Genomic DNA, 27,280 nt, shown 5'->3' on the forward strand with positions numbered 1-27,280 from the left:
TAACTAGTGCAGAGATTTGAGTCAATGATCAGAAACCTTCACCAAAGAGAAATCGGGGACCAGATAGATGGCTTCACTGGTTTCCTGAGCTCTTCCAAAGCATTCGACAGGCCATACCCAGGAAAACATGTTCTTAACTTTAATCCTTTCTTGTGGGTGTGAACCCAGTGTGAGTAGGGCCTTTTATTTATTTATTTATGTATATATTTTTTTATTTTGGATATTTAATTTTCCCCTGCAATTTTATTGAGACATATCCACATACAATGCAGTCATCGCAGTGTACAGTCAACTGTCCACGGTATCATCATATAGTTGTGCGTTCATCACCACAGTCAACCCTTGAACACAATCATTACTCCAAAACAAAGTAAATAAAGAAGAATAAAAGTAAAAGTAAAAAGAACACCCAAAACTTCCCATACCCCTCATCCCGTCCTACTATTCATTTACTTTTTGTCCTCATTTTTCTATTCATCTGTCCATACACTGGATAAAAGGAGTGTGAGCTATAAGGTTTTCACAATCACGTAGTCACCACCTATAAGCCATATAATTATATAATCATCTTCAAGAATTAAGGATACTGGATTGCAGTTCAACAGTTTCAGGTATTTCCTTCTAGCTATTCTAATACACCCAAAAGTGATATCTATATAATGCATAAGAATAACCTCCAGAATGGCCTATCAACTACATTTAAAATCTTCCAGTCAGTGAAACTTTATTTTGTTTTATTTCTTTTCCCCCTTTTGGTGCAAGAAGGCTTTCTCAGTCCCACAATACTGGGTCCAGGCTTATCCCAGGAGTCATGTCCCCCATTGCCAGGGAGATTTATACCCCTGGGGATCATGTCCCATGTAGCGAGGAGGGCAGCGATTTTACCTGCTGAGGTGGGTTAGAGAAAGGCCACATCTGAGCAACAAAAGAGGTTCTCTGGGAGTGACTCTTTGGCACAATATAAGTAGGCTTAGCCTGTCCTTTGCAGCAAAAAGTTTCATAATGGCAAGCCCCAAGATCAAGGATTTGGCCTACTAAATTGGTACTCCCCAATGTTTGTGAAAATACAAGGAATTACCCAAGTGGGTAAGTTTAATATTTCCACATTTTTCCCCCCAGTCCCACAAAGGGGCTTTGCAAGTACTTTTTTATTCTCTGCCCAAATTACTTTGGGGTGTATCAGGGCTTCACACTACAAACCAACAGGATCTCTCTCCCTATTCAAGGTTTGATTTACCTTGAAATAAATTTCAAGGTAGTCTGATTTACCTTAGTCCTAATGAAGTCCATTTTGTTCATATCTCTAATTGAAGTCTGATATTTTTTTCACCTTCTTTAACAGTTGTTGTTTGGGGTAATGCTTACATTCATGGCTGCCAGACTCTGGCTCTGAGTCTCAGGTGTCACACAGATACCCAAAGTTCTAGGGACTGACCAGGTTATACACAGAGCTCAGCATCTCAGAATTTAGAAATAAGCATTACAACTCAGGAATAGATGTGACTGCTGTAAGGGCTTACAATCTAGGAACATTTACAATAAGCCTTCCCTTGATAACCTCTACTCTCAGATTGAATTCCAGAGTTTGCACATTATAGTTGGTTCATATTAGTGAGGCGTTATAATGCTTATCTTTTCATTTCTGGTTTATTTCACTCAACATACTGTCTTCAAGATCCATTCACCTCACAGCTTCATTCCTTCTTGTAGCTGCTCAATATTCCATTGTATGTATGTACCACAGTTTGCCATTCAGTTCAGCAGTTGATGTACCCTTAGGTCACCTCCATCCATTGTGAATTGTGAATACTGACACCATAAACACCAGTGTGCAAATACCCATTCGTGTCCCTGCTCTCAGTTCTGCCAAGTATGTACCCAGTAACGGGGTTGCAGGACCATATGGCAATCCCATACTTAGCTTCCTGGGGAACCACCATACTACCTTCCAGATGGACCACACCATTCTATTTCCCCACCATTGGTGATTAGGTATACCCTTCTCTCCACATTTTCTCCAGCACTTGTATCCCTACGTTTATTTTTTAAACAGTTTTATTCACACACCATATATTCCATCCTTAGTAAACAATCAGTGATTCCCGTTATAATCACAGTTAGGCACCATCACAATCTCTATGAGGACATTCGCATTTTTTCCGCAAAGAAAGAGGTAGAGATAAAAAATAGATAAAAGAAAAAATATCACAAAAGAAAAAATAAAAATAAAATACAGTAAAAAGCTCAGACAACACCACCACCACCAAGAATCCCATTGTCTTTGTTATGATTAATGGAAGCATATTACAATGTTACTATTAACTATAGACTCACATTTTCATTGATTGTATTTTTACCCAATACCATCTGATTTTCAGCACCTTGCAAAGTTGACACTCATTTGTTCTCCATCGTGTAAAAGCATTCTTGTTGTACATTGAATCACCATCACTGACCACACTAGGTTTCACCAAGTTATGCAATCCCAGTCTTTATCCTCTGTCTTTCCTTCCTGTGTCCTACATGCTCCTAGCCTTCCTCTTTCTACCATACTCACAGTCATCTTTGTTCAGTGTACTTACAGTATTGTGCTACCATCATACAGTACTGTGTTATCCATTTCTGGATCCATACGATCAATCCTGTTGAACATTCTGTACTCCTTCAGCATCAAATGTCCCAGCTCTGCCCTCTTTCTATCTCCTGGTAACCTGTGTTCCCAGCTTTACCTCAAAGTTTGCTCATTAATGTTAGTTCATATTAATGAGACCATACAGTATTTCTTCTTTTGTTTCTGGCTAATTTCACTCAACATAACATCCTCAAGGGTCATCTACCTTGTTATATGCTCTGTGACTTTATTCTGTCTTACAGCTGCGTAATATTCCATTGCGTATATACCTGTTTTTGATCTATTCATTCGTTGATGGACATTTGGGCTATTTCCATTTCTTTGCAATTGTGAATAATGCTGCTATAAACATCAGTTTACAAATGTCCATTCATGTCCTAGCTTTCAGTTCCTCTGAGTATATACCTAGAAATGGGATTGCTAGATCATATAGCAGTTCTGTACTTAACCTTTCTGAGGAACCGCCACACTGCCTTCCAGAGCAGTTGCACCATTCTACGTTCCCACCAACAGTGAATGAGTGTGCCTCTTTCTCCACATCCTCTCCAGCACTTGTAATTTTCTGGTGTGTGTGTGTGTGTTGATAATGGCCATTCTAGTAGGTGTGAGATGATATCTCATTATGGTTTTGATTTGCATTTCCTTAATAGCCAGTGAAGTTAAGCATCTTTTCATATGTTTTGTATTTCCTCTTCAGAAAAGTCTATGTCCATGTCTTTTGCCTATTTTCTAATTGGGTTGTTTGTTTTGTTGAGTTCTATGATCTCTTTACATATTCTGGATATTAAACCCCTATCTGATATGTGGTTTCCAAATATTGTCTCCCATTGTTTAGACTGCCTTTTTACTTTCCTGACATAGTCCTTTGATGCACGAAAGTTTCAGGTTTGAGGCGTTCCCATTTATCTATTCTTTTATTGCTCACACTTTGGGTGTAAGGTCTAAGAAATCACCTATCACAAGAGCTAAAAATACGGAATGCTTCAGGAATTTGTGTGTCATCCTTGTGCAGAGGCCATGCTAATATTCTCTGTATTGTTCCAATTTTAGTATATGTGCTGCCAAAGCGAGCACAGTAGGGCCTTTTAAGGGTGAGGTTATGTCAGTTAAGGTGTGGCCCAACCTAATCAAGATGACTTTTAATATTATTTCTGGGGTCCTTTATAAGTAGAATAAAATCCAGACACAGGAGGAAGAATGCCAGAGGGAGCAGGCAGAAGCTGAATGTCAGAGGTTCCCGCAAGTGAAGAGAGAAGCCAGGAGAGGCTACTATGTGCATTGCAATGTGACAGAAAAGCCAGGGACCAAGGAGCCAGCTCCAGAGCGCCACCGTTTTCTAGGAGAAAGCATCACCTTGGATGATGCCTTGATTTTTAGACTTCTAGTCTCATTTGGACTTCTCCCATTGTTTAAGTCAAGCCATTGCATGGTATTTGCTTTAGCAGCCAGGAAATTAAAACATATGCTTTCACTACTGCTATTCAGTATTGTATTAGATATCCTTGCCAGGGCAACGTGGCAAGAAAAGAAAATGAAGGTATCCATGTTGGAAAGGAAGAAGTGAAGCTATCTCTGTTTGCAGATGACGTGCTCTTTTATATAGAAAACCCAAAAGAATCCACAAAAGAATTAATTGCAGCTATTAAATGTGTTCAGCAAAGTGTCAGACAGGGTACAAGATAAAAACAAAAATCAGTTGGGTTCCTATACACTAGCAATGAATGATCCAAAGACAAAATTAAGAAAACTATTCCATTTACAATAGCATCTAAAAAATAAAATTTCTAGGAATACACTTAAGCAAGGACACAAAAGACTTGTAGAATGAAAACTACAAAACACTGTTGAAAGACGTTAAAGAAGACCTAAATAAATGGCAGAATATCCCATGTTCATGAATGGAAAGAGTTTATATTTTTGCTGTGTCAGTACTACCCAAAGCAATATACAAATTCAGTGCAATCTCTAGCAAAGTTTCAACAGCTGTTTTTTTTTGGCAGAAATGGAAAAACTGATCTTCAGATCTGTGGGAAACCATGAGGGGTCCCAGATAGCCAAAACAACTTTGAAAGAGAAGAACAAATTTGGGGAACTCACACCTCCTGATTTTAATTTCTACTGCAAAGCCACAGTAATCAAAACTGTCGTCCTGGCATTAATTTAGAGAAATAGGTCAGTGGAACAGAATTGAAAAGCCAGAAATAGACCCACACATCTCTGGCCAATTGATATTTTACATGGGTGCTAAGTGTATGTAGTGGGGAAAGAAAAAGCTCTTAAACAAATGGCTTGGAAATCTGATTATCTGCATAGAAAAGGATAAAGACCAATACTTCACACTGTATACAAAAATAAAATCAAAAGAGATCAAGGACCTAAACCTATGAAACTCTTAGAAGATAGCATAGACAATAAATCTTCATGACCTAGGATTTGGCAATGGATTCTTAGATATGCCAAAAGAACAAGCAATAAAAGAAACAATAAATGTGATTTCATCAAAATTAAAAACTTTTTTTGTGCATTGAAGGAAATTATCAAGAAAGTGAAAAGATAACCTCCACACTGAGAGAAAATAGTTGCAAGCCCTTATATCAGATAAGGGCTTAATATCCAGACTATATAAAGACATTTAAAATGCAACACAAAAAGACAACCCAATTTTTAAAATGGACAAAGGACTTGAATAGACATTTCTCCAAAGAAGATATACAAATGGCCATTGTATTAGTCAGGTTCTCCCAGGGAAACAGAACCAACAGGAGATATCTATAAATAGGAGATTTTGTAAAAGTGTCTCAAGCATCTGTGGGGATGCACGAGTCCAAATTCTTCAGGGCAGGCCACAACTCCAATGAAGGTTTTCAGTGAACTCCCCAAGATAGGCTGGCTGGCTGAATAAGAGAAATTCCATAGGGTAGGCTGCGAGCTGGCACTCTGATGAGGGTCTTTAGTGAATTCCCCAGGAGAAGCTGGCTGGCTGAAGAAGAAGTGAAAGTTCTCTGTCTTCTCCCATAAAAGTCTTCAACTGATTGGATTAAATCCAGCTGAGTGAATTCTCTCATTGCCGAAGACACTCCCTTCATTGATGTAATCAGCCACAGAGGGAATCAGTTGGCTGATGATTTGATAAACAAGGCTTATGGTTTATTAACCAACCACAAATATCCTTGCAGTAATGGTTAGGCCAGTGCTTGCCTGACCAGATGACTGGGCACCATTAACTGGCCAAGTTGACACATGAACCTAAAAATCACAGCCATTAAGCATTTGAAAAGATGCTCAACTTCAATAGCTGTCTGGGAATGCAAATCAAAACCACAGTGAGATGCCGGTTCACACCCATAGGATGGCTATTATTTTAAAATAAGTAAGTGTTCAAAAGGATGCAGAGAAAATTAAACTAGTACAGTTTTGGTAGGAATGTAAAATGGTAGTGCATCCACTCGGGAAAGCAATAAGGTGGTTCTTCAAAAGGTTGTATAGAATTACAATATGACCTGGCAATTCCACTTTTAGATACATACCCAGAGAGTGAAAACAGTGTCTCAAATAGATAATTACACAACAGTATTTATAGAGCATTATTCACGTTAGTCAAAAGCTGGAAACAACTCGTGTCCATCAACAAGTGAGTAAACAAAATGTGGTACATACACAAAAGGGAATATTATTCGGCCATAAGAAAGAAGGAAGTTCTGAAACATGCTGCAGCGTGAAAGGACCTTGAAAACATGCTCAGTGAAATAAGCAAAGCACATAAGCAGAAATACTGTTTATCACTTATAAGAGATGGCTAGAAATAGCAAATTTGCATAGATAGAAAGCAGATCAAAGGTTTCCACAGAAGAGGGGGCAAAGGGGAGTGTTTATAAAAATAAAAGATTAAAAAACCACAGGTATTGCCTATTAAATAAAAAAAAAAAGGAGGAAAAGAAAGGAACGTCTTCTGTACTTTTGACCCAAGAAACTGTATTAATGATGGTAGTGTTAAGAGAGAGAAAAAAAGGGTGGAGCCCATTTGGCATTGGTAGAAATTGGATAAATAGTTGTAGCTTGGCTTTGTTAGGTTTCAGATAGCTATTTGGTATCCAAGTGGAAATATCAAATAGGAACTTTTATTCATGATTGGTGCTCAAGAGCCTTGAGATGATAATCCAGGAATTTTTAATGTATAAATGGTATTTGAAGCCATAAAGGGGAAGAAAAAAAAACGTTTTAACTAACTGTTAATTAAAACAGTTAATTGGCCTGTTAAACATCAGGGACAAATTAAATCTGAAGCTGTACACATGTTGATATGTTTTGAGTTTGTGGTTCTTTCTTTCTAGGTCCTCATAGAGACCGCCAAGAAGCTAGGACTCCGGTGTCACTCAAAGGGGACAGTGGTCACAATTGAGGGACCTCGTTTTAGCTCCCGCGCAGAAAGCCTCATGTTCCGTGCCTGGGGGGCAGACGTTATCAATATGACCACAGTTCCAGAGGTGGTTCTTGCTAAGGAAGCAGGAATTTGCTATGCAAGTATTGCCATGGCAACAGATTACGATTGCTGGAAGGAGCACGAGGAAGCGGTAGGTGGAAGTCTTCTGAGTGTGTGAGGTGCGGTTTCCGGTTTTTGAGCACTTACAGAGCCGTTAAGAGGTGTCTTAACTGTTTGTCTCTATTGCATCAGTTCCAGAAAGAACCTTTCTACAAGGTTTTACAGTCAGCTTTTTTATATCTTGTCATTCAGTATTTTTTCTGCTTAATGAAATTTTTTTTCAGTTTAAACATGGTTGATTTCATAGTTCATTAAAAGTTTAAAGAAATTAGAGAAAACAATATCTACAAGACTCAAAAAGTAAATGGAAAAGCATCTTTCAATCACAAATGAGATTGTAGTCTTTCAAACACTGCTGGAAGCATATTTAATATACTCTTCAATGTTACGCGTAATTTTAACTATGCAGTCTAAATACTGGGTTTTGTATTAAATCTGCATATTTAACACACTTGTGGTCATATTTTAAGATTGGGAAAGCCAATTTCAAGCTGCTTACATTTTGAGTACAATTTCACTATTATAAATATATGATGTTAACTAACAAAATATTAATCCTCAAAGATCTTCTCTTCATTCCATGCTCATACATTTGTAATCTGAGTCTGTTTGCTAATTTCCCTTCTTGTAGTTTCACTTCAGATTATAGTAGTTATGCATTGAGTTCCCTATGCATTTTATCCAGCTCCTTTATCTCAGCCTTCTCATACTTTGTCATTCTCTTCTTTCTGGAAATATCCAGCACAACAGTTTCAGCAATAACTGCTATTTTCACAACCACAATGACAGCAATAATACCAGCTTTTAGACCCTGCACTGAAAATTCAGGTGATTTTTCATAAAAGTAATAAATTAAAGTTTGACTAAGATCCAGATCTAGTTGTTCCACATTTACTCTCAGGTCCATGCTGTTGGAATGGAATAAGGATTCACCAGTAACATCTTTTCAAAATAATAAGCCACGCCAACTGACTTTCCTGAGAAGAATTTTGTACCAGATCAATAATGATAACATCATTCTCATACAGAATGTTTGTGATATATGTTGGATCCAGTTGATAACGAGCTGTGATTGGCTCCTCCAGCGCAGTCCGTGAGCTCTCAACATCATAAGGTTTTTCTCTTGTTTTGTGTTTTAATTCAGTGATGATCCAGTAGGTCCTCACATGTTCAGCGCAGCTTATTTCAATGTCCTTATCAGTTCTTCTGACCCCAGCAATGTTCACACATCAGCACGTGGCGGTGCCATTGTACTGCCTGGCTTTAAAGAGTCCCTCCTCATCACAGTCAGGGTCATAAAGCCCGTCATTGTTCTGGACAGCCTCTTCAGGTTTCGCTCTTCTTCCAGACGTTGAGCCATTCATTTCTGCCTTCATCTGCAAACATTTGGTAGCCAGTTTTGAGCAAATGACAGTATTTTATGTACCAGTTGATATACATTGGCTTGACCATTGGTGTTCATAGAGCAGATCGTGGTCTATGAATATGTAGTTTTCACAGACATATTCACAACTCTGCTCCAAATCCGCTCCTTACCTGTTTTTGAAATTTTAATCCCCTAGTGTGGTGGTTTTGAAGCTGTATGTACCCCAGAAAGACAGTGTTCTCAAATATAATCCATTTTGTGGGTGTGAACCCATTGTAAATAGGATCTTTTGAGGAGGCAACTTCAGTTAAGATGTGTGTTGTAGTTTGCTAGTGCTGCCGGAATGCAAAACACCAGAGATGGATTGGTTTTTATAAAAGGGGGTTTATTTGGTTACACAGTTACAGTCTTAAGGCCATGAAGTGTCCAAGGTAACACATCAGCAATCCAGTACCTTCACTGGAGATGGCCAATGGTGTCCAGAAAACCTCTGTTAGCTAGGAAGGCACATGGCTGGGGTCTCCTCCAGAGTTCTGGTTTCAAAATGGCTTTCTCCCAGGACGTTCCTCTCTAGGCTGCAGTTCCTCAAAAATGTCACTCTTAGTTGCACTTGGAATATTTGTCCTTTCTCGGCTTCTCCAGAGCAAGAGTCTGCTATCAACGGCCGTCTTCAAACTGTCTCATCTGCAGCTCCTGTGCTTTCTTCAAAGTGTCCCTCTTGGCTGTAGCAATCTTGCTCCTTCTGTCTGAGCTTATATACTGCTCCAGTGATCAAGGCCCACCCTGAATGGGCAGGGCCAACACCTCCATGGAAATTATCTCATCAGAGTTATCACCTACAGTTGGGTGGTGCACATCTCCATGGAAACACACAAAGAATTCCAATCTAATCAACACTGATGGGTCCGCCCACACAAGATTACATCAAAGATAATGGCGTTTGGGGGACACAATACATTCAAACTGGCGCAGTGTGACCCACCTCATTCAGAATGAGTCTTAATCCTTTTACTGGAGTCCTTTATAAACAGAATGAATACAGAGAGAAAAAAAAAATCTTGGAAGCAAGAAGCTGAAAGCCGTGAAACCTGGAAGAGAAGGGAGAGACCAGCAGACAGCTCCCTGTGCCTTGCCATGTGGTAGAGGAGCCAAGGATCACCATCAACTGGTCTTCAGGAAGAAAGCATCATCTTGATGATGCCCTGATTTGGACATTCTCACAGCCTCAAACTATAAGCTCATAAATTCCCATTTTTAAAGCCAACCCATTTCATGGTATCTGTTTTGAGCAATTTTATAACTTCAATTAAAAAATAAAACAGACACTACTGTGTTAATGTTAGAAGTTTCAAATGTGTTTTGTAATTAAGCATTAGCATTTATAAGTAAGAGATTTGCAAATGCTGGTCAACATAATACCTGATTTGGCAGCTTTGGTAACTTAAGGGAGAACTGAACCTCATGGTGTTGAAAAATTTTTTCTAATTTTTTCCTATTAATTTATAGGAAATTCCAGCCCCTGCCACTTACCCTGAGCAGATTGCTGCCTGCTCTGGCTTTCTGCTGAGTCTACTGATATTTGTCTTCCCCTTTGCAGACCTAACAGTGTTTTCCTTTAGTTGGTCAAATAAGGTTTTAAAAGCAGTCAGTTGGAGCTATTTTATTTAGGAGCAGAGAAGCAGCTCTATGTAAGAGGTGAGATTTAAAGGCAAACAATGTTAAATGCTGTAAGGAAGACACAGACAAAAGATGGCATGATTTTGGTCAGCCATGGGAGTCATGTGCTTTAACCAGGTCTGCAGCCTGACATGATAGGAAGGTTTTGGAGTTGCCTAAACCAACCTTCAAAATCCAGTGGCTCCGTTTACTTGTGCCTATTATGACCATGGGCAAGTTTTTAAAAGCTGTTTACTTATCTATAAAATGGAGCTGGGGGAGGGGCAAGTGTCCTCTATTTTCTGTAGATTGGTAGTTTGATCTAGAGTTTTTAATCACATTCAGGTGCAGTAAGTAGTGTTTTGTTTCTCTATCAGAAAGCACATAATGACTATATTTTTTCTGTGTGTGATGTTAGCAGCCAGATCCCATTAACTCTTCTTTTTTTTTTTGAAAAGTTGTAGGTTTAAAGAAAAATCATACATAAAATACAGAGTTCCCATATACACACACTTTCCCCACCCCCCAAAATAGCACCTTGCATTAGTGTGGTACATTTGTTACAATCAATGAAAGAACATTATTATACTTTACTATTAACTATAACTAGGGTTTGCATTAGGCTTCTCTATTGTACTCTAGTAACATACATACAACCTAAAATTTTCCCTTTTTAACCACATTCAAATACATAATTCAGTGGTGTTAATTACATTCACAGTGTTGTGCTACCGTCACCACCATCCATTAACAGAGCTTTACCATCACCCTAAATAGAAACTACAGTTTAAGCATTAACTCCCCAGTCCCATTCCCTAACCCCACCCTAGCCCCTGGTAGCCTGTGTTCTAGTTTCTGACTCTGAATTGCTTTTTCTATTTCATATCAGTGAGATCATACAGTATTTGTCCTTTTGTTTCTGGCCTGTTTCACTCAATATGATCTCTTCAAGGTTCATCCATGTTGTTGCATGTCTCAGAGCTTCATTCCTTTTACGGCTGAATAAGATTCTATTGTGTGTACACACCACATTTAGTTTATCCATTCAATGGCTGATGGACACTTGGGTTGCTTCCATCTTTTGGCAATTGTGAATAATGCCACTATAAACATCAGCGTGCAAATATCTGTTCAAATTCCTGCCTTCAGTTATTTTGGATATATAACTAGAAGTGGGATTCCCAGGTCATATGGTAATTCTATAGTTAATTTTCTTGGGAACCACTAAACTTTCTTCCACAGCAGCTGCACCATTTTACATTCCCGTCAACAGCGAACAAGTATTCCTATTTCTCCACATCCTCTCCAATACTTGTAATTTTCCGTTTTTATTTATATGTATACATATAGAAGCCATTTTAGTGTGGTAGAATGGTGTCTCATGATTTTGATTTGCATTTCCTTAATGGAAATGATGTTGAGCATCTTTTCATGTGCTTTTTGGCCATCTGTATATCTTCTTTGGAGAAATGTCTTTTCAAGTCCTTTGCCCATTTTAAAAATTGGGTTGTTTTGTCTTTTTGTTGTTGAGTTGTAGGATTTCTTTATATTTGCTGGATATTAAATCCCTCTCGGATATGTGGTTTCCAAATATTGTCTCCCATAGTGTAGGTTGTCCTTTTTCTTTCATGATAAAGTCCTTTGGTGCATAGAAGTTTTTAGTTTTGATGAGGTCCCATTTACCTTTTTTTTTTATTTGTTGCTCATGCTTTAGGTATAAAGTCTGAGAAACCAGTGCCTAGCACAGGATTCCAAAGATGCTTCCCTATGTTTTCTTCTAGGAATTTAATAGTCTTTGTTGTTATATTTAGGTCTTTGGTCAATTTTGAGTTGGTTTTTGTATATGGTGTGAGATAGGATTCCACCTTCATTCTTTTACATATAGACATCCAATTTTCCCAGCACCATTTGTTGAAGAGATGACACTTTATCAATTGACTGGTGTTGGCACCTTGTCAAAAATCATTTGGCCATCAATGTAAGGGTTGATTTCTGAAGTCTGAGTTTGATTGCATTGATCTTTGTGCCAGCACCATGCTGTCTTAATTACTTTGACTTTGTAATAAGTTTTAATATCGGGAAGTTTGAGTCCCCCAACTTCGTTCTTTTTCAAGGTAGCTTTAGCCATTTGGGGTCCCTTACCTTTCCTTATAAATTTGATGATTAGCTTTTCCATTTCTGCAAAGAAGGCTGTTGGAATTTTGATTAATAGGGATTGCATTGAATCTGTCAATCATTTTGGATAGAATTTGACATAGTAACAATATTTAGTTTTCCAGTCCATCAGCACAGAATGTCCTTCCATTTATTTAGGTCTTTTGATTAATTTTAGCAATGTTTTGTAGTTTTCTGTGCACAAGTCCTTTACATCTTTGTTTAGAGTTATTCCTAGATATTTGATTCTTTTAGTTGCTGTTGTAAACGGAGATTTTTCTTGATTTCTTCTTCAGGTTCATTAGTAGTGTATAGGCACACTTCTGATTTTTTTTTCATGTTCTCTGCCACTTTGCACAATTCCTTTATCAGTTCTATTAACTTTCTTTTGGGTTTTTCAGGATTTTCTGCATCTAGGACCATGTTATCTGCAAATAAGGAAAGTTTCACTTTTTTCTTTCTCTTGCCTAATTGCTATGGCTAGAACATTCAGTACAATGTTGAATAACAGTGGTAACAAGCTTAGAAGGAAAGCTTTCAGTCTTTTACCACTGAGTATGATGTTAACAGTGGGTTTTTTGTATATGCCCATTATCATTTTGAGGAAGTTTCTTTCTAGTCCTCGTGTTCTAAGTGTTTTATCATGTAGGGGTGCTGGATTTTGCTAAGTGTCTTTTCTGCATCTATTGAGATGATCATGTGTTTTTTTTCCCCCTTCATTCTGTTAATGTGGTATATTACATTAATTGATTTTCTGTTGAACTACCCTTGTATACCTGAGATAAATCCCACTTGATCAGTGCTTTTGATGTGCTCTTGGATTTGGTTTGCTAGTATTGGGGGGGGGGGGGAGTTTTTGCATCTATATTTAAAAAGGGATATTGGTCTGTAATTTTCTTTTCTTGTGGTATCTTTATCTGGCTTTGGTGTAAAGGTCATGTTGGCATCATAGAATGAGTTAGAGTGTTCCCCCTTCTTTTGGAAGAGTTTTAGCAGTATTAGTGCTAATTCTTCTTGGAGTAATTGGTAAAATTTGCCAGTGAAGCCATCTGGTACTGGACTTTTCTTTTCTGGGAGGTTTTTGATTACTGATTCTCTGTCTTTACTAGTTATTGGGCTGTTGAGATTTTCTGTTTCTTCTTGAGTCAGTGTAGGTAGTTTGTGTGTTTCTAGGAATTTGTCCATTTTGTCTACGTTAACTAATTTGTTGGTTTATAGTAAGTAGTTCATAATATACTCTGACATTCCTTTCTATTTCTGTGGACCCAGTAGTAATGTAATCCTTCTCATTTCTGATTTTAGTCATTTGTGTCCTCTTTTTTTTTTTTTTTTTAATGTCTAGCTAAAGTTTTGCTGATTTTATTGATCTTTTCAAAGAACCAACTTTTGGTTTTGTTAATTCTATTTTTTTTTTTTTTGATTCTCTAATCTTTGTTACTTGCTTCCTTCTGCTTGCATTGGATTGGATTTGCTCTTTTTCTAAATCCTCCAAGTGTGAGGTTAGGTCTCTGATTTGATATCCTCTTTTTTTTTTTTTTTTATTCATGTAATATTTTATTTGCTGACCTCTTTGAAACATTCCAAAATTCATAATAGCCAATGGAGCTTTCCATGCTAAAATGTTGCTCAACGTGACAAATTTCTAACAAAAAATATTTTAATGTATGGTGCCTTCATTTTACTCTTGAGGAATCAACATGTGAAAATTATATTTAGGTGGTAAAACTCAGGTTACAAATATAAGATAAATATCAATGAATATCATATTTCTGGTTTACTGGAAAACAACAGTTTTGAGTCATACTTAACACCTTGGTTAAATAAAGAGAAAATGGGCAAGGATGTCACAGAGGTATGCAAAGATTTAACAGTTCAAATAATCCTAGTCCTTGTGAGAAACTGTACACAGGATATAGGTAGTAAATATTTCTGTAATATGGTGATTTCAGTCATTAGTGACCATCATTCAGTTCATGCATTCAAAGTAATTCCAGTTATGTTTGATCACTGAAAACTGGTTTCAAATAAATTACAGCTCACTGAGCTAGGGGTACCACAAATACCTTGCATTCAAAAATATAGTTTAAATCTGGGAAGTTTAAGGTGAAGGAATACTTGTAATTCATAATTACCTTGAGATATAATTGAGACTACACTACTATACTTAATTAGGTGTATTACTATGCATAGTTAATCTTGGTTATCATGTTATATATTTACCCGTCATCAACAGCGCACATTTTTATGCTCCAAAAGAACTATCGATCCAGTAAAATGGCTACATTTAATTTTCTTTTAAAGACAGATGAACTAAATTGAAGGAAGATTGGCTTCTCTTAATATCTTTTTCAAACTACTGATGCAAATTTACCAAAGAAATAATTCTATATTTTGCCTAACATCAAATAATCTACACAAAGTTTCTAAGATAGATGTATTTCATGTTCAGTTTCCAAAAATAGAGGCTTTCTAACTGAAAGCATTTACATTCCTAGCTCTCTAAAATAAACATTAAAAAACAAAGTATAAAAAATGATCTCTCAGCTTTTGAATATTCCACTTAGTTACATAAAGTGTTTTCTGTCCCAGCACTTCCTCAAATTCAAAAGATATTTATTTATTTCCTAAGAACATGACAAACAAGTCTTCATTTCAAACCATTCAGTCTATTTCCATGGCAACACTGCAGGACTCCGTGGCTACCATAAGTCATAAGTACTAGTTGGCTATGAAATTTCTCAATCTTCTTTATATCTTGGGCCATGCTCAAGCAAGTCTCCTCCTATCAGCAAGGCAGTGGACCCAGTGGAGCTCTGGCAGGACATGAGGACTCACATCAGTCACAGAGCCTGGCTTACCAGGCCCAGGGAGCCACACAGCCCTTTCCTTCAATATCCTCTTTTTTCAATATAAGCATTTAGAGCTACAAATTTCCCTCTCAGTATTGCCTTTGCTGCATCCCATAAGTTTTGGTATGTTGTGTTCATTTTCATTCATCTCAAGATATTTCCTAATTTCCCTCATGATTTCTTCTTTACCCATTGGTTGTTTAAGAGTATGTTGTTTAATTTCCACATATTTGCAGATTTTCCATCTCTCCCTCTGTTACTGATTTCTAGCTTCATTCCATTGTAGCCAGAGAAGATGCATTATATGATTTCAGTATTTTTTAATTTATTGATACTTGTTTTGTGACCTGACATATGGTCTCCACTGGAGAATGATCCATGTGTACTAGAGAAGAATGTATTCTGCTGCTGTTGGGTAAAATGTTCTATATGTGTCTGTTGGGTCTAGTTGGTTTAGAGTATTGTTCACGTCTTCTATTTCCTTACTGATGTACTGTCTAGATGTTTTATCCATTACTGAAAGTGGTATATTGAAGTCTCCTACTATTAATGTGAGCACATTTATTTCTCCCTTCAAATATATCAATATTTACTTCATGTATTTTAGGGCTCTGCCATTAGGTGTATATATACTCATAATGGTTATGTCTCCTTGTTGAGTTGACCCCTTTATCAGTATATTGTGACCTTTTTTGTCTCTCAACAGTTTTTGACTTAGAGAGTTGATTTTATCTGATATTAGCATAGCTACTCCACTTCTCTTTTGGTTACTATTTGCATGGTGTATTTTTTCCATGCTTTCACTATCAGTCTACTAGGGAAAGTCCCTTACTAGGGTAAGTCCCTTGTAAACAGTATATAGTTGAGTTGTGCATTTTTATTCACTCTGCCAGTCTCTGCCTTTTAACTGGAGTGTTTAATCCATTTACATTTAAAGGAACTGCTGATAATGAAGGACTTTCATATTCATTTAATTTTTTATATTTTACCATTTTTATTTCATTCCAATTTCTTTCTGAATATATTCTTCATTTATTTTATTTGTGGTTACCATGGGGTAAAATTTAACATCCTAAATCTATGACAATCATGTTTTATTTGATACCAACTTAACTTCAATAGTAGGCACATATACTGTTCTTGTACCTCTCCATCCCCCCACCTTTTTAAAAACTTATTTCAGGTTACATTTTGTACATTGGATGCTAGTTCAGTTCAGACTTCTTCCCAGTAGATTGGCCCTGGCGTACAGGCACCCCAGTGTATGCCTTGGGGTTATTCTGCTCCCTCTGGAACAGGACCAAGGACCCACAATGGGAGAGCAGGCTGACGCCATTTCGCATTTGGGAGGGGTGGGGCAGGTATCAGCAAGGGAACGAAGAGCGTCTCCTATGGCTTTTGAAGCTGTATTTTCTTGCTCAGCATTCACCCAGTTCCTGCTGCGTTTTAACTGTTATCTGTGGTTTTGAGGAAGGCTGCTTTCTTTAAGATTTCTCTGCTGTCGTTGGCCAAAGAGAAGTTGGAACAATGGGCACCCTCAGAGCCAGCTCCCAGGGATCTGAAGTAGCTGATCAAACACAGTAATCAGTGGTCAGAGTTTGGTGGATTTAGGTCTTTATATCCCACCCTAGCACCAGCACACTGCACCATGAAACTGACTGCAGTCCCCACTGCTGCCTGCCACGAGGCTGGTAACCCGTGCAGGGATGGTGAAATCCACCAGTATTTACCACAATTTACCAGCCTCTTCCAACTCTTCCGTGAGTCCTGCACAGTGTTCCACTAGACTCCAGAGTTTCAAGATGGTTCATTCAGGCAGTTCCTGCCAGTTCAGTAGTTGTTTTGGTGGAGGGACTGATTACTGCTCCACTGTCTTCCCCTTACTAATTCTTTATGGGCTGTAAAAATAGTGATACTTTGATTCCATCATTTTTCTTTATCAGCTGGAATATTTCTCTAAAGAAAAAATGTGTTTATCTTCTGTTTATTTATCCAGGGTAGCAAAAGTTTCAAGACTGACGTCAGTTCTCCTTTGTACATGGGGAATATCCGTGACTTTCTAGACCACGCTAACACATACATCTGAGATAATTTCTCAGACACCATATTGAAACCCTGCAGTGCTTTTCACAGATGTCTTTGGGTCTCTCCAACACCTCCCCACCTGGGACTAAGACTAGTCTTGATAAATGTAGAACTTGGAATCAGGGGATCGAAACTGGAGTAAACCAACTTCACAGATCAGGTTGGAACTCAGGAAAGAGTAGAAATGTGTGCTTCCAAAAGCAGTGGAAATATAAATTGTTGTAACATCCTATACTGTTGTTTTTCTAGGTTTCAGTGGACAAGGTCTTAAAGATCCTGAAAGAAAATGCAAATAAAGCCAAAAGTTTACTCCTCACTACCATACCCCAGATAGGGTCCATGGAATGGTCAGAAACCCTCCACATGCTGAAGGTAAGTGTCCTCATCCATCTGAGAACAGACACTTCCATAGACCCTCAACTGCCTTCTCTTATTTGCTCTTCACCGTTGGTCTGCACCTCATATATTTTATGCTCATTTAAATGTTTTCAACAAGTTTTGATGTCATTTACTACCATACTAACCATTTGCAAAATTGAATAGTTGTACTTCTGGCTGCTAATGTAAGTCCGTTGGAAGCTGAGGTGAGGAAAGTTTTATCAGCTCGTATACCAGGTTCTTAGCATTGTCTTGCTCTGCACTGTACTCCAGAGTCTTACTTAAGAAGACTGATAGTGCTTGTTCTGCTTAAGGGCCTACCTACATTGTTGAGAAAACTATTTTCTCTTTGGCAAATTCATGCAAAGTGCCGTCAAGCCTTAAAAGCAAAAACACTGGCATGGCAATACTAAAACAATGCCGGGGAATGTCTGCTTGAGGTTAATGTTGCATCAAACCAAGACAATAATCGATGATAAACTTGGGATGGATTGCAGATTGGTAGCTTTCCAACTCTAACAATAATTCCCAGAATATAGTTTAAACTGACTGATAAGCTCAGAGATGCCTGGTATTTATTTGGATATTTTGTGGCTCTTGATTAACCCACTAGATAAGGATAATATCAATAAGATACTGCCCTCGCTTCGTATCCAAAGAGAGTATCCAGTGTATCCTAGGTCCTCTTAGAACACTTCTGTGCTCTTGGATCTCATGGCAGTAGTTGATAAAGGACTTGAAAGATCGATATAAGTCCTCCCTACCTGGGCCCTGGAGTTAGACCCACAATTTTAATGAGGTGGGGACACACGAGTGGTGGTAAATGATCACTGGCTGCTAGAGCTGGGGAAGGCCTGATTTGTAGTGTCTGCTCATTTCTGTGGTATAAATGCTCAGCATGGCTGATTTCAAGTTATCTACCTAAAGTCACTGATTACTTGGGATGTGATACCATCGCTTTTGCAAGCTGGTAGAAGCAGGGTTCAGCATGCTACTGCAACCAGGTGTCTCTCATCCTTTAGAACCAGGCAATGTCAGAAGTACTGACATTTGTCATCTGCCTTTCCCACCTGACTTTAAATCCCTAAGTTGCAGGGAACACATCTGTCAGCTTCAACACTGTGTACCCAGGAGAGAAATATTGTTGAATGAATAAGTGATACTCCCTTTGCCCTGTGAAGTGTTTCATTCTACCTTGAAATAAGGGAAGGCTTTATTATTATGAAGAAAAGGCAAAAGAGAAAATAATTTCTATGAATTACGGAATGTCAGTTTAGACTAGAAACAGATGGCTTTTTTTGTTGTTCCATTTTAAAAACCGTTAACATTTGTCAGCTGTATGTAAATAGTTTGCAGTGCAGCGGTACAACTTTGGCTTTGTTAATAAAGAAACTTGGTTTGCTGGAAATGTGACTCATACTTTTGCTGTTGCTGGGGCCAGTGCAAGGGGAGCTAATGTATCAGGAAACCTGTGAAGATATGATGGGTTTCTTTTTTAGATTTCCCAACTTCCCCATTTTTTTGGCCATTGCGTCTTGAACCTGGAAGATAATTTCTCAAACATATTTCGTCTTCATTTAAGTAAAAATATATGGGTGGTAGAAATCAGTGTTCTCCTTCCTTTTTTGAAGATTCTGAAAGTATGTATAAATTGCGTGTTTTTGTATGAAAGGGTTGGTATGTATGGTTTTCATCAGATTCTCAAATGGATATATGAACTGAAGAGAAAAAAATGAGGAATCAATGCTCAAGAAAAAATTGAGAATTGTAGTCTCCATTTTGCAGCATTAAAGAAAACAATACTAATTATCCCTTATCTGGGGGAGCATTTCAGTCTCCTAAGTAAGTCATTTATTGAATCACAAATTCATTTCAGAAACATTTAGTGAGCACTCACTGTATGCCCAGCTCTGGTTTACAAAGATACATAAGACTTGCTGTGATGAAGGAAAAAAAAAACATGCTGACACATTAAAATTTAATGATTTTTTACAGTGGAATAAGGTGAATGATAGAGGTTGCAAAAACAGTAACCCGGTGTGGGGGATGGTTTGTAAAATGCATCCTAGAGGATGTAAAAGAGGATAGGAATAAGTGAGAATCAGAACAATACTCTGGGATAAGCATTATTAACCTCACTTTACAGGAAAGGGAAATGAGGATCCAAGAGAGAGCTATTCCTAAAGTCCCATAACTGATTTTTAAACTTCTATGAACATGAAAATTATCAGGAGAGCTTACTAAAGGTATGTGTCCCAGGGGCCATCCCTCTCATCTGTCAAATCAGAATCTGATTTTTAACAAGCAGCCCCACAGGTGATTATCATGCTCAACCAAGTGTGAGAACCACTGCCCACAGTAACTGCTTCATTAACTGTAACCTCTGCCTACTTTTTTCTTTTCAGAATGTGGCCCAGTTTTCTGTTGTAGTACCAAGACATTAAAATAGCATGGCTGCCCAGGAGAAAAGAAGGCTTTGTAATTCTAGTCACTTTAGGAATTCCTGCTTAACTCGAAAGCAGCTTTCTTGCCCTTGCCCACTGAGGAAGAACGTGTGATACGAAAGATAAGAAACTGCACATATTAGCAACTCCTCCTACAGGATTTGGGCTGCTTCAAAAAACAGAAGAAAAACAAATGACCAGGAAACAGCTGGGAAAATCTTACAACTTGGAGAACAGACAAGAGCTAGATCACCCCCCATCTCTCCTGTGCACACATAAATTTGCAACAGTAAAATGAGGAGGAGTTTTCCATATTGCCAAGGAATATGAAGAAGAAATTAGACTCTCTCGCTGTTGGTGTGACCGTAAATTGGTACAGTCTTTTCTGCAGAGAAATTTGGTAAAACATATCAAGAGGCTTACAAATATTTATACCCTTTGAACTGGTTATTCCTAGGAATTTATCTTTAAAAAGTTCTCAAAGATACATACAGAGAATTATATGGAAAGAAGGATATTCAATTTAGTGTTAGTTATAATAGCAGAAATTCAAAACAATCTGAATATCCAACAATTGAAATAAATAATGATCTAGCTATAATAGATTTTAAAGCAGCCAGCTGAAGATCACATTTTCAGAAAATATTTAATGTCCTAAAGATATGGTTGCTTTGTAATCTGAAGTGGGAAAGGGACATGTAAACATTTTACAGTATTAAGTTTGGTTTACATTTCTATGTATCCATACAAAAGGATTAGAAAGAAATCTATATATATAATCTTTTGTTACTGGATTTGAGGAAGGCATACTGGATAATTTTTATTTTCTTTACATTTTTCTGTATCTTCACATTTTTCTACGTTGACTATAAGCAAATAATAAAGTTGTTTGTTTTAGAAATAAAAATGGACTTAAAGCTAGATCTTGAATACACAGTTTCTGGTAATGAAGCAACATTTGAGACAGTACTACTAAGATTGCTACATCTTTATGTCATTAAAAAAGAGTCTCATTAATGACTGTATAATCAGCTTGAGTTTGCAGCAGCTTCCTCAGAAAAACTGGGTGTTTAATACTGAGTTAGTCTAAAAGTTAAACTACTTAATAGACTGCATACACACCTTATAGTGTGTCAGGTATTTTTAAAATTAATATTTGACTTGTTTCTACTCCTTTCATGAGCTGAATTTTACATGAATTGGTGATTTTTTTTAGATAAAAAAAGATGAAGTGGAAGCTTGCTTTCAACTGTTTATTGTTAATTTTATAGGAATGCTTTTTGTTTTTGTTGAAAGTTTTCTATCACAAGGAGATCTTATTATTTTCTCCTTCAGAATTGTTATTTTACTTTTTACTGTTGTCTGTTGCAGGGTAATGGTGATGTTCTTTTGTCAACCTAAAAAGCCTGTAAAGTTGATGTGTTTCTATGCGATTGTCTTCAGGATAGTAAGTGTCAATTGTCAACAATAAAATAAACCAGATACCCCTCTGTTTTAATATTGAGCTGTTTGGGTTTGTATGATTATGACTCTTCAATTCTCTGATACAGTGGTTTGAACTCAGGTTGCTCAATAAAGACCCATGGAGGACCTAATGAATCTGATCTCAAGTTCTCTGGCTCTAAAATAGATGATTGTTTTCACTACCCTATAATATATACTGTACCTTACTTGTCCTCATGTGTCTGAGAATGTCAAGGCAATAACACATGGGCATTCTTGCTGCCTTCAGAAAGTACAGTTTTCTCCAACCTGTCAAGTCACTTTTCCTGATCCAATAGACTTTTCTTCCAGCCTCATTTCAGACTTCTTAAATTAATGCAGAACACACTGTTTTTGTTACCAGTCACTTCTTATGCATAGCCCAGGTGATTTTCCTCAGACCTCATTCTTGAGAACTTTGCTGACCATTTCTTCCTGAAATGCTTTTCATTTCTATGAAAATAGGAATTTTAACTGTTAGATTAAATGAACACCATGGTGAGGTTTTGAGCATTTCCAAGTTTTCCCAATAAATTGGGGGCTTACATGGGGTAAGGTCTGGCTTGGTAAAATTTAGCCCCTTGGAAGAGTTCCACATTATTGATTGTTTTGCATCTACATAAAGAGAACTCTTTATTGACATAAGCTATGTTTTACATGATTTTGAGGATGAAGCAGGCAAAATAGTTAATATGCATAGTGCCTACCAAAAAATGAGTGGAGATGGCTGAAACATGGTTACATTTGAGATCTGAAAATATTTCACAAATTAATGTTAAGTGCATCCTGGAATTGTTGGTAATGAGCAAAAACTGGGAATGGCTAAAATTCTCATTAGTGGGGTTGGTCTAAATAAAATATGATATGTCAGTTCAAATGAATAACGTGCAGTTGTCCAAAAAAAGGAATATATCTTTATGTGCAAGTATGAATAAGAATGATAAAAGTGGAAATCACAGAAAAATATGTAAAGTAAAATGTGTGGATAGCATCAATATGCTTTATGTTCATAGTTTCTGTGAAGAAATATAATAACTTCTGGTGTATGAGTCAAGAAACTTCTACTTCCCACCTTTCTGTACTGCTTGATCTTTGTGCCATAAACATCCAGTCATCTGATTTATTTAATTTATACATTTTAATAAGTGAAAACTGGAGGAAACTGGGATTTATAGCAGTTCATGTAAAATGCGATAAAATATCTGGTTCTTAGTTGGGCACTGAATTCTGATAGGTCATGTCTGTGACACTGTCTTAGCACAACACTTTCAGGAGAACATAGACCATCTAAAAAACACCAATAAAAGGGTAAAGGGGCTGGGAAAGCCATGTGACTTAAGTAGTGGTTAAAGGAATTGAGTCTCTAACCATTTAAGAGAAAACCTTGAGTGAAGACTTCAAGTATTTGAAAGGCTGTCATTCAATTATAGATTTAATCCATCTACCTCGCTGTTCTATAAGCCTTCATGAAGCCAGAACCATGCCTTTTCTCAACTTAGGGATCTTCTGTGCCTTAGACATAGTATAACTTAAACAAATATTTGTGGAAACGAAAATTTGGTATCTGCTTCCTACAAAAAGTCCTTCATCTGCCCTACCTCAAACACCTCCTCCCCTGCCTTCTTTTGGTGGCTGATCTTAGTTCCTTCTTCACTGACAAAACTGAAGCATCAGCGGAGGACTTCCAAGGATGCCTACCACCACCACCACATCCACCTCTCCTCCCACTTGCTTTTGCATACCTGTGACTTTGCATCTCAAGCCTGAGTGGGCATCAGCATCACCTTTTTAAACTACAAGTTGTATCAACACCACCCCAGAGTTTGATTCATGAAGTCTGGGATGGGCGCAGCTGGATAAGTTTGCATTTCTAACAAATTCCCAAGTGGTGCTGATACTGTTGTTCCAGGAACCACACTTTGAGAACCATCATAGATGTTTTCTCCCTGCTCATCCATTTCTGCAGCTTGCTCCTACATAATCAAAATTTCCTTAGTTAATTGGATCATTTCTGTCAGCACACAAATATGCTTTTATTCCTTGCATTAGAAATTTTCTTGGCTTCAATTCTGTTTGTTTTATGTCATTTCCTTTTCATTGGGACAAAACTTGAAGAATTATCTATTCTTGTCTCTAGTTCCTCTTCTCCATTACTAAACCCACTCCCAATTCAGATTTTAGCCAACCCCTTTTCTCCCCTCCAAAACCATCAAAGTTATTCTCAAGGTCACCCCTTCACTAAATCTAATGGTCAATTCTCAGGCTTCATCCTTTTTTTCCTATCAGAAGCATTTGGTACACTTGATCACTCCCTCCTTGAGAAACTCTCTTCTTGGCTTCCAAGGACACTACACTTGATCTTCCTTCTACTGGAACTGTTGCTCCTTCTGTCTCCTTTGCTGGTTCTTTCTTTTCTCACTGACGTTTTAATGTTTCCTCCTCCAGGGCGCAATTCTTTGACTTTTCTATCTTGGCTCATTCCTTGGTGCCTCATTCCTCATTTTTCCCTCGAATCTGCTCTCCCAGAACTCCCATCTCAGTTGTTGCAGTTCCATTCTCCTAGTTCCTCAGACCAAAAACCAGTCATGCTTGACTCTTCACAATCCACTTTACCATCAAAATTCATCCAGAAGCTGCCTTCCTCACCCCAGCTACTCCCTCCATCCTAGTCTGAGCCACACTCATCTCTCATCTATATACTGCAGTACCCCTAAATAGTCTTCCTGCTTCTATTCCTGCCTTCTTTAGCAACAAGAGCCAGAATGATCCTTTCAAAATATGTCACTCCTCTACATGAACTCCATTTCACTCAGAATAAAAGCCCAAATCCCCACAACAACCTGTATCTGCATTCATCCCTTATCTCTCCAACTCCTTCTCCCACCACTGCACCACTAACTCACTCTGCTTCAGTCAGTCCCACAGACCTTCTTGCTCTTAAAATACACCAGGCCATTGTGGAAGAAGACTGCAGCATAGAGAGGAGTGGAAGCTAGTTAGTTGCCCTGGAACAACTAATAACAACCAGGAGCAACTAGTAAATAATCTGGGTTAACTTCTGGGGGATGAACGTGACTGTTCACACATCATATACCAACCTGGATTGGGAGGAATGCCCAAGATTGCAGCATAAACTCTGTAAGTAAAGACTACAGAACTGTGCCAAGAGCCCCTCCCCTGCGGCAGCCCAAACTGCAAAGCCTCACTGTGCTAGAGAGCAGCACTCTCTGAACAAGCCAATATACCTCAGCCCAGCTCCACCTGAGGTTTTAATTAACAAATGTTGACTGCTCAATACAAGCTATGAATCCCCAACGAGCAGACAGGCTTTTAGTGACGACTGACTTTGGAGAGCCAGAGGACCTCTCTGGGAGGGAGGGGGAGCTCAGTGGACCAGGTGCTATCTCTGGCCGATGGATGAAACTGAGCATGGCCGCGTACTGGCCCTGAAGGGGCACTTTCTGTCCTTTTTTTGGCTCAGTGAGAAAGCCTCAGCCATTTTCAGTTCCCAGACCTCTGACCGAGACATGGGTGGAAATAGCAGAATCAGAGAGACTATTCAAATAAGAGGAAAGAGGTGATACCAAGCTCTACTACCCACCTTCCATTCAGAACCAGACCCTAGAGCCTTGGGGAAAACAGCCACAGGCCACACCTCCTTACACCAGTCTGGAGCTACAGGCTGACAGGTGCCACCTGCTGGGCAGAAAAGCGCAGTGACTTGAGGCCTCACAGGGTGTACCAATATTCTAAGACCTGATACTGTTGCCTCCTCCTGAGACCTGAGCCCGTTCTGGTCAGGGAAAACCTGATTGGGATAGCCAAGGAAACCAGATGCCTAGACAACAGAAAACTACAACCTACACTAAGAAAAATGAAGTTATGGCCCAGTCAAGTGTACATTTCATGTACACTTCAACTGAGATACAGGAATTGAAACAACTAATGCTAAACCAATTCAAAAAGTTTAGGGAAGCTATGGCAAAAGCGATGAAGTGTATAATGAAAACACTGGGTGTACATAAGGTAGGAATCACAAGTTCAAAAAAACTACTGGCAGAATCTATGGAAATGAAAGGCACAACACAATAGGTGAAAGACACAATGAAAACATACAACAGCAGATCTCAAGGGGCAGAAGAAAACACTCAGGAACTGAAGAACAAGATATGTGAAAGCCTACACACAAAAGAACAGATAGAGAAAAGAATGAAAACATATGAGCAACTTCTCCAGGAATTGAATGACAACAAGAAATACAGGAATGTATGTGTCATGGGTGTCCCAGAAGTAGAAGAGAAGGGAAAAGGGGCAGAAGCAATAACAGAGGAAATAATCAATGAAAATTTCCCATCTCTTATGAAAAACATAAAATTACATATCCAAGAAGCTCAGCATACCCCAAACAAAATAGATCTGAATAGGCCAATGCCAAGACACTTAATAATCAGATTATCAAATGTCAAACATAAAGAGAGAATCCTGAAAGCAGCAAGAGAAAAACTATCCATTGCATACAAAGGAAGCTTGATAAGACTATGTGTGGATTTCTCAATAGAAACCATGTAGGCAAGAAGGAAGTGGGGTGATATATTTAAAATACCGAAAGAGAAAAACCACCAACCAAGAATCCTATACCTGGCAAAACTGTCCTTCAAATGTGAGCAAGAACTTAAAATATTCTCTGACAGACAATGACAGAGTTTGTGAACAAGATACCTGCTCTACAGGAAACACTAAAGGGAGCACTACAGACAAAAAGGAAAAGACAGGAGTGAGAGTTTGGGACACAATTTGGGAGATAGTAGCACAGCAGTTTAAGTACACTGAACAAGATGATTATGAGTATGGTTGAAAGAGGAAGGTTAGGAGCATGCGGGACACCAGAAAGAAAGAGGAAAGATAGAGACTGGGACTGTATAACTCAGTGAAACCTAGAGTGCTCAACAGTTGTGATAAAATGTACAAATATGTTTTTACATGAGGGAGAACAAATGAATGTCAACCTTGCAAGGTGTTAAAAATGGGGTGGGATTCAGGAAAAAATACAATCCATACAAACTAGAGACTATAATTAACAGAAACATTGTATTATGCTTCCTTTAATGTAACAAAGGCAATACACCAAAGCTAAATGCATATGGTGGGGGAGCACAGGCGAGGGGTATGGCACTTCTGGCATTGGTGATGTTTTCTCTTTATTCTACTTTAGCTTAATGCTATCTTTCCTTTTGTTGCTTCCTAGCTGTCATTTTTTTTCCTCTTTCTTTTTTCTTTTTCTTTTGTGTCTCTAACTTCTTTGACTCTTCCTCCTTCTTTGTGGAAGAAATGGAGATGTCCTTATATACATAGTGGTGATGGTGGTGAATACATAAATATGTGACCATATAGGGAACCATCGACTGTTTACTTAGGACTGAATGTGTGGAGTGTGAACAAAACCATCTTTAAAAAAATGGGTTGATGAAGAAAACTTGAGGGCACTATATTGAGTGAAATAAGACAGACACATAAGGACAAATATTGCAGGGTCTCACTGATATGAAATAATTATAATATTTAAACTCATAGACATGAAATATAAGTTACCAGGCTATAGCACAAGGCTAAAGAATGGGGAGCAGTTGCTTATTATGAGCAGAATGTTCAGCTAGGGTGAACTTAAGCACTTGAAAATGGACAGAGGTGATGGTA

General features: G+C 38.1%; 1 protein-coding gene, 1 non-coding gene and 1 pseudogene across 4 annotated transcripts in view; 1 reads left to right on the top strand and 2 right to left on the bottom strand.

Moving 5' to 3' along the window:
• The window catches only part of LOC119545588 (methylthioadenosine phosphorylase), a 64,463-nt gene extending 42,764 nt beyond the window's left edge, over positions 1–21,699 (top strand). For 2 of the 3 annotated variants that reach the window (XR_005219118.1, XR_005219117.1), the window contains exons 6-9: positions 6,964–7,203; positions 17,532–17,654; positions 19,807–19,906; positions 20,066–21,699. Coding sequence is in view for 1 of the 3 variants with exons in the window: in XM_037851255.1 (XP_037707183.1) it covers positions 6,964–7,203; positions 17,532–17,654; positions 20,066–20,104 (402 nt within the window). In the remaining 2 variants the exon portion in view is untranslated. The remainder of the gene's footprint in view (positions 1–6,963; positions 7,204–17,531; positions 17,655–19,806; positions 19,907–20,065) is intronic. The other variant, XM_037851255.1, reaches the window with a different exon arrangement.
• On the bottom strand, positions 3,600–3,706 carry LOC119505829. Its single transcript, XR_005210865.1, has one exon. It is a non-coding gene; the product is annotated as a U6 spliceosomal RNA (small nuclear RNA).
• Positions 7,825–16,540, bottom strand: LOC119505069 (annotated as a pseudogene).
• Positions 21,700–27,280: the final 5,581 nt, after the last annotated feature.

Source organism: Choloepus didactylus, chromosome 10, assembly GCF_015220235.1.
Source record: "Choloepus didactylus isolate mChoDid1 chromosome 10, mChoDid1.pri, whole genome shotgun sequence".
Taxonomy (NCBI): Eukaryota; Metazoa; Chordata; class Mammalia; order Pilosa; family Megalonychidae; genus Choloepus; species Choloepus didactylus.